Here is an 8,198-nt window from a genome sequence, read left to right on the forward strand (position 1 = left end):
ATAACAAAATATTCATAGCATAAATCTAAATTAAGGTTCTTATAATTAATTGTTAAACAAATGTGGAGCAACATTAGGACTTCTCTTCTTCTTCTTCTATTATCATCGTTTTTATGTCCATACACTAGATTTCTATCCCGCTGTTGCTTGTGGATGTTGTTACCAAGGTAACATCTCTAGTGGCCTGCAATTTGAGACTATGGTGCCCTGTAATGTTGGCTCCATGTTACCATAGCAAATTTCTTTGTTCTACGGCACACGCTGTATGTGCGGGCTTAGTGGTCCAGTGCTCCTCAGTGCAGCAAACGCTAAGACAGTTAATTCAGCTTAATGGGAAAATCAATATTGTGGCTGTGGTTCAATAAAATACTTTATCAGTAATATTTATTTAATTCAGCTATTTTTGTCTTAAAATCTTAAAAATATAGTATGATATAATACGCAAATTAATTATTGCGATTACTTTCGACAGTGTCAATACTGCTACCTAAGAAAATACAGTTAGTAATACAAAGTATACTCTAGCAATAGTAATGAAAACACCAACAAAACTCCATAAAATAAGAGAAACCAAACTACTGTTGCATCTGACAGCATTTCATATCATTTGAAACTACTAGCAAAACGCTAAATCATCCCAGCGCTTTAAATAGAATACCCACTGTGCACAGGCCCAACTAGACAAGGAGAGCAAAGGAACTGTATGCATTATACATTGTGCAAAGAGTGCATTACATTTATAGCCCCATGTACTGTCCTGAAGAGATGACTTAACAAGAAAGCTTGTACAAGCATATATTATTGGTTTGGAGTGGGAACACTTGGTTTTTCAAAGGCGAGGCTCTGAGAAAACATCTTTGCTATTTTAAAGTATTTTCACTAATTTGAAATGCAAAATATGTTAATTAAATTTGGAAATATTTGAAGAGACAGGAATATCAGCTCATTGCAAAATGCAGTATTGTCTATTTCTAGTATAAGAGCAGCTGGTGTATTATGCGTTTGACATTCATGCTTTCACTGTAAATCTTGCATCCAAAAGGTTCCTTAAAAGGCCAAAAGTCAAATCAGAACAGAAAAGAACAATGAATTGCAAATGCAACTGTTTGTATACATTTGTGCAAAGTTAATTAATGGAATGACTGTCAGCGGATGCATGAATTAAGCTAATTCTGCCCTTAAAAAGAGCATGCGACATTGCATTGCCCTTTTGATTTAAAGCTTAGAGTCTATGTTTGCTGCAGTGCAAACTGAATGCTGTGGTTTCAGGTAAAGCAAACAGAGGTAGTAAAGCTGTAGATTAATATATCATTCCTTTTGAGCATGTCTGTCACTTTAATAGAGACGTTGACCATTGCATATTCAAGTATGTGCTGCACTAGGCTGCATTAGCCAATCATGAATGCTGCGTACTGCCATTGGCTGAGCTACAGAGAGAGCCGTGTACTGTGCTGTGGCTGGCAGGGGGGAGGAGAGGGGGATCTGTATCTCCTCTGCACTCTCCCATTCAACCTCTGTAGTCAGCAGAACGAGCAGCTGAGCGGAGCAGCACAATATCCACGGCTACAGCATCCTGGAGATGACTGTGCTCAATGGAGGAGAGGGAGGATGAAAAAAAGAACAAGTGCCAGAGAGAGAAGGATAGATCCACGTAAGACTAAGAGAGGAACAGAAAGAACAAAAGTGGCACAGGAAAGGAACTGAGTAAACACGCGCTCCCTGACTGAGGACCACTGCAGCTGCACTAAATCTGGGGCTGTCAGGCCAACCCTCAGCAGAGCAGTAAGTGAGAGAGAGAGCGCAGGAGAAGAACACAGGATTTAAAGAGAGCTGATCGCATCACTCTGGACAAGCAGTGATGGGAACCCTGAGAGCTCCTCCGTCAGCAGATCAAACTTCAACAGGAAAAGTGCCTTCGGATCACCAGTCTGAGCCTAACCCTTCAGAAGAGGAAAGAAAACAGGCAAAACAAGAGAGTTAGTTCCTGAAAGGTGAAACCTCACACAGGATCTCTGATCTACTGCTCTGCCAAGTTCAGCTCAACTCTCTGCTGTCCTCCTCCCAGGTCCCCCTTCGGTCCTCCCTCGCACCTGCCTGCTGCTGGTGGATGTCTTCTCTGCATGCACTCCCACTGCTCGGCAGTTGAACACACTCATGGTCGATGCCAAGGGAAGGAACATGAAATGTCTGACTTTCTTCTTAATGCTTCCCGAGTCAGTGAAAGGCAAGTCAAGTAAAAGCTCCAAGAAAGGGAATGCCAGTGGCAGCTCCAAGCTGCCTCCTGTCTGTTATGAGATAATCACTCTGAGGAGCAAGAAAAAGAAGAAGATGGCAGCGGACATTTTTCCCACCAAAAAGCCGGCATCCACCACCACGGTGCAACAGTACCAGCAGCAGAACCTCAACAACAACAACACCATACAGAACTGTAACTGGCAAGGACTCTACTCCACTATAAGAGAAAGGTAGGTTCAACAAACCTTATTCTGCAGGCACTACAAAATAATTACTCTGGATCTGAATTAGTTTTGATCAACAGTTAATTCAGTGATGATGATTTTGAAATTGCAATCTGAAAAGTTCAAGTAAATATTTGAATTGCCAATTTTCTGATCAGAACATCCATCAAATCCAGATATGTACCACTAAACACTTTTAAAAGCACAGAGTTAAGATATTTACTCATGTATAATGAGGTCTGTGTGAGATGTTTTTTTTCTGTGAATGTGTGTGTCTGTGGGAGAGTATGGGTGTGTGTGTCTGTGGGAGAGTATGGGTGGGTGTTCCCTCTGCCCTGCCCTCAATCTGCTGGGGGTATCTCTGTTTACACCCTCTTCCGCTCCTGCAGACGTTGCTGCTCTGACATAACAGAGGGCGGACAGGCACCGGGTGTGTTGGATGTGCACAACAGGCGGAGGCTGCTCTGTGCTAAAAGCAAAATATTTACCTTGGCCTATCAGTAAAAGACCCCAGCTGTCCAGAGAAAATGTGTGCTTGCCGACCTGGCTTTGTTGTCTCTCCAGAACATCATGGGGCTGTTTACCCACCCTGTGACATGTTCCACCACTCAATAATATATGAACGCAGCTTTATTGTTGGTCCCATTCTTTCGCAGCAGGGATTTTCCATTCAGTTCATTGTCTCGTTCATCTGTCTTTATGGAGATATAAAAGTTTAGGTTAAATATTTAGCCGCATGCTCTGTAAGAGATTTTTAGTCAATAAAGTGCCTTTTGTCTTTGGGACACCTTGAAACAATCATTAAACATAACATAAAATATGTATTTACACACAACAATAAAAAATGTGTTTATGGGCTTTGATCCTACTTTAACCTCATGCTCTCTGCCTGTTATCTTTTTCTCTTCTGAAGCAAATGTACACAAAAATATGTTTTTCTCTGTTTTTCCCTTTGTAGAAATTCAGTAATGTTCAACAATGAGCTGATGGCAGATGTTCACTTTGTGGTGGGTCAGCCTGGAAGAACCCAGCGGCTGCCAGGACACAGAGTAAGATTTCCATCCACCTGTAAAATCACAGTATGGCAGGGAGAAAATTAACGCTCATTAACAGCAACCACCCTGCTCAGGTCACTGTTGCTCATATCGTGTCAGCAAAAAATAAAAATAATCTAACTCACTGCCGGCAGTAATGAAACTGAAATCCTTTGTGCTCCGCTCTCACTTCCGCACCATGTGCCTTTTGGAGACATTCCTCAATTATTTATGTAAATGAGGCTGAAAGATAGAGGCACAGAGTGAGCGAAGGAGGAAGGGATATCCTCTTCAGCAGTCAGCTCACAGAATGGATCGCCTTTGTCTAGGCTTCAGCTCAGCTTTTTAAAAACCACTCTGCAATTACTCAACTTTTAAACACATCCGACAGAACCCATTCACATTTATAAGGTATAGAGCAGGGTTGACTCAGTGCTGTATTTCACACCCTAGAAATATTGTTGTACTCATTTACTTGATTAAATTGTGAATTTTGAAATGAGTGAACAGTGAATTCTGCTACAAAAAGCTTTGATTGGACCCATATTCAACCTGTCCAACCCAATAGATACTCACAGGTTGAAACCCTCTTATACACTTATTTGTCTAGTCCATCCTCTGACCTCATAACTCTTTTAAGACCTTCACATAAATTATTGATTACAGTTTACAGTTGTGATATGATGTCTTCTCTAATTGAATATGATCATAACATTCACATTAACCCCGATAGAGGAATTTGGAGCCTTGAATTTGGCTTGGACATCCATTCCAAAATCTGCACTGTCAGACGAGCCCTGTATGGCTCATCTTTTCTTTTTGTTCTTTATATGGGATCCAAATTTATTGTCTGTGATTGGAAGCTGCAGTGCATTTATAGAATGCAGTTATGGAAGGTCACTCTGGATGACTCGACTGCACTTTATGCTGAGACATTATGCCAATGGGATATAATGGCATCAGGCGCAGCAATCTTTCTTGTGTCCACTTGGCAAGAAGTCAGATAACAAAGTTGCAGTATATCCTTCCAAGATGGAGGATGCAGCCAGCATCTAAAACCAGTGATATATTTGTACATCTGTAAAACACAATGGGTCAAGAGGTTAGACTAATCTTATTCAAATATGTATCATTTATATACTAGTCTCTTAATCCCAAATAAAAGAGGACCTGTCATTCAACTGACCTCTGTGAAAAAAACATGAATTTCAATGAGTGACAACAACTGCATTGTTTTCAGACTAGAAAGCTTTAGAATGTGCAATTTAATCACACAAGAGAAAGTCTATGTGCGTTTTTGAGAAAATATTTACCACCCACACACCCACCTACACACGCTCATGCACACACACACACACACACACACATACACACATACACACATACACACACACACACACACACACACACACACACACACACAGGACAAAGACCTTAAACATGAAATGAGTAAAATTACAGGAATCACATTCTTGTATACGGGCTCAATACTGAAATAATTAGCATCCTTATGTTGCTTCTGATTTCATCATAAATTCAGAATAGTCATTAATTTGAACTTTTGTTGGACTCAGTCCGGTTATGTTATTAGGATATCCTGTCCTACCCCGCCTCCCCCTCTTTTTGTTTTATCAGAGGCAATATATTGTTCATTAGAAATCTGCCTCCTTCTCCTCCTCAGGCGAAACACTAACTGACAGAGCACTGCTCATTATGTGAGAGACTTAACAGGGTCAATCTCTCAAGTGATTAGAATTGAAGCGTTGTTCAATATTAATGAAGATATTTGTGTTTTTATGCTAAGAGACAGAGCTAAATGTGAACTATTGGATTTAGTACCTATTTCAAACTACAAATCCTTTTGTTGAAATGTCACACATTTCATATGGTTTCCATGGGATATTGGCACATTTTGTTTTTCCTCTTTTCCCTCTGTCAGTTTGTTTTCTCTTCTTCTTCCAACAGTATGTTTTGGCTGTGGGCAGCTCAGTGTTCCATGCCATGTTTTATGGTGAATTGGCTGAAAACAAGGATGAAATCCATATTCCAGATGTGGAACCAGCAGCATTTCTGGCAATGCTGAAGTAAGGATTCTTCTGTCTTTGCTCTTTGGATGGCCCTGTTCTTGGGATATTATAGTGCTTTCTTCAAAAGTATTTTTTGTACATTAACATTCTTAAAAAAAGCTTTCATAAAACTGGTCTATATCTATCTCTAACAAGTCCGTTTAGCACTTACCTACCTTGCCATATAGTTTATTCCTATCTCAGAGATAGAATCTATTTTTGTCTATTTTCATTTTATTATACATTTAACTTTTCACACTGAATTAGTCCATATTGTTCTCCACCTCCTCCTTGCTGTTTCGCCAACTCTTTTTTTAGTTATGTTTTCTGCGTCTTTGCAGACAAGCTACAGTAGGTGGTAGACAAGAGTGTAGGTGGAACACCACTCTGTTCACTTGTCTGATTTGCAGTGATTTTACATTTTATAATCACAAATTGTCTTTAACTTGGTTGTGATCAAATCCTGTAATTTGGGTCAGTTATTACAGTTATTTTATATCGATATTGTTATAAGAAATGTGTCAGCCAACATGTTCACACTATTTCGCTTTGCATATGGTGCTTTTGCTTCTTGCTCTTTGGCATTTAAACTGTCAATAAAACTAAGAAAGTCGCATTTTTATGTCAACAGGTACATTTACTGTGATGAGATTGACCTGAGCGCTGACACAGTGTTGGCCACTCTTTATGCTGCCAAGAAGTACATTGTCCCTCACCTGGCACGTGCCTGCGTCAACTTCTTGGAGACCAGCCTGAGTGCCAAGAATGCATGCGTGTTACTCTCCCAGAGCTGCCTGTTTGAGGAGCCAGAGCTGACACAGCGCTGCTGGGAGGTGATTGATGCTCAGGCAGAACTGGCGTTACGCTCGGAGGGCTTCTGTGACATCGACGCCCAGACCCTGGAGAGTATCCTACAGCGAGAGACACTAAATGCTAAAGAGATAGTGGTATTTGAGGCGGCGCTCAGCTGGGCCGAAGCTGAGTGCCAGAGACAGGAGCTAACTTCTTCAACTGACAACAAGCGCAAGGTTTTGGGCAAGGCCATGTTCCTGATACGTATCCCTACAATGGCTTTGGATGATTTTGCCAATGGAGCAGCCCAGTCGGGCGTGTTGACGCTTAATGAGACTAATGACATCTTCCTGTGGTACACAGCAGCCAAGAAACCTGAGATGCAGTTTGTCAGCCAGCCCAGGATGGGCCTGACACCCCAGCGCTGCCACAGATTCCAGTCCTGTGCCTATAGAAGCAATCAATGGCGATATCGGGGCCGCTGTGACAGTATACAGTTTGCAGTGGATAAAAGAGTTTTCATTGCTGGCTTTGGATTTTACGGATCTAGCTGTGGCTCAGCAGAGTACAGTGCCAAAATCGAGCTGAAACGTCAAGGAGTACTGTTGGGACAAAACCTCAGCAAGTACTTCTCAGATGGTTCCAGCAACACCTTCCCGGTGTGGTTTGAGTATCCAGTCCAGATTGAACCCGACACATTCTACACTGCCAGTGTGGTTCTGGATGGAAACGAGCTGAGCTACTTTGGACAGGAGGGGATGACAGAGGTGCAGTGTGGGAAAGTGACATTTCAGTTCCAGTGCTCCTCCGACAGTACTAACGGCACAGGGGTGCAGGGGGGGCAGATACCTGAGCTCATCTTCTATGCTTGACAAGACCTGTGCACATGTATGACTGATTTTCAATGCACTTGAAATTAAAATAGAAAACGATCACTTTGTGAAGTGTCACTTTCTGTTATTTAATTTTGGTCACTACTGTGCAAAAAAAGTAGAGATGTGTGAAATGGGTGTTTTGGATTTTGTAAATGGACCACTTGAGTAAGACCAGGTCTTTTTCAAGATGTGGGATTACCGGGTGAAAAAAATTCTAAAAGATGGAAAAAATATCTTGCACTAGACGTGCATGTATATATGAATATATGTAAATTCTGAAATGTATATGATGCCACGATTGAGGCCAACGCTGGCCAAAAAGATATCTTATATGATGAATATGCTACAGTATGTTTATTATGTCTATGCTTGCATAGAATGCACATATAGAGCAGCAATACTTCACATTCTATAATCTACAATGAGCATTTCCTGTCATGACTCAGTCTGGTCCATCAGTATTAAACAATAGAAGTCAAAAATGGCTGTATGATAGTCAAAGCAACATTTCAAGCCATGATTACAGTCAGAAACACTGTTTGTCCTGTTGTAGTGTGCAATACCCATTAGACATTTGTATTTGAGTGGTTTCAATTGAATCTGCAGCTTTTTGATACTTTGAATCTAGTAACAGGACACTTAGAGAGGGCTTGAGGGGTCTTAGATTAGGGAGCACTATATATAATGAGACACACAACCCCTACAGTAAGTCTCTGTAGCATGTTGCTCTGCACTACACTCATCTCAGTCACTCCAGTGAGGAATCATTTAGAGCAGTTTTATTATGTTTATGGGAAAAAAATAAGCTCATAGTGACCATTCACAACTCTGAGGTGGAGCGAAAGATTTCTTTGGTTTTCTGGCGTCTGTCTGCACTGCAGTACTTACAGCATGAGCAGAACAGTGCTGTTTCATCCGACGTGTGCTACTCATTGATATTGCTCCTCAGTTCTGTTTACAGCAAAAAGATCA

The 8,198-nt window shown here is 41.1% G+C and overlaps 1 protein-coding gene across 1 annotated transcript; it reads left to right on the forward strand.

Annotated features, from left to right (window-relative positions):
• The first annotated feature begins 1,522 nt into the window (after positions 1-1,522).
• On the forward strand, positions 1,523-7,366 carry btbd3b (BTB (POZ) domain containing 3b). The gene is made up of 4 exons (XM_020087895.2): positions 1,523-2,465; positions 3,418-3,508; positions 5,459-5,577; positions 6,191-7,366. The coding sequence occupies exons 1-4, from the start codon at positions 2,155-2,157 to the stop codon at positions 7,221-7,223; spliced, it is 1,554 nt and encodes a 517-aa protein (XP_019943454.1). The 5' UTR covers positions 1,523-2,154; the 3' UTR covers positions 7,224-7,366.
• Positions 7,367-8,198: the final 832 nt, after the last annotated feature.

The sequence above is a fragment of the Paralichthys olivaceus genome, chromosome 14 (assembly GCF_024713975.1).
Source record: "Paralichthys olivaceus isolate ysfri-2021 chromosome 14, ASM2471397v2, whole genome shotgun sequence".
Lineage (NCBI taxonomy): Eukaryota > Metazoa > Chordata > Actinopteri > Pleuronectiformes > Paralichthyidae > Paralichthys > Paralichthys olivaceus.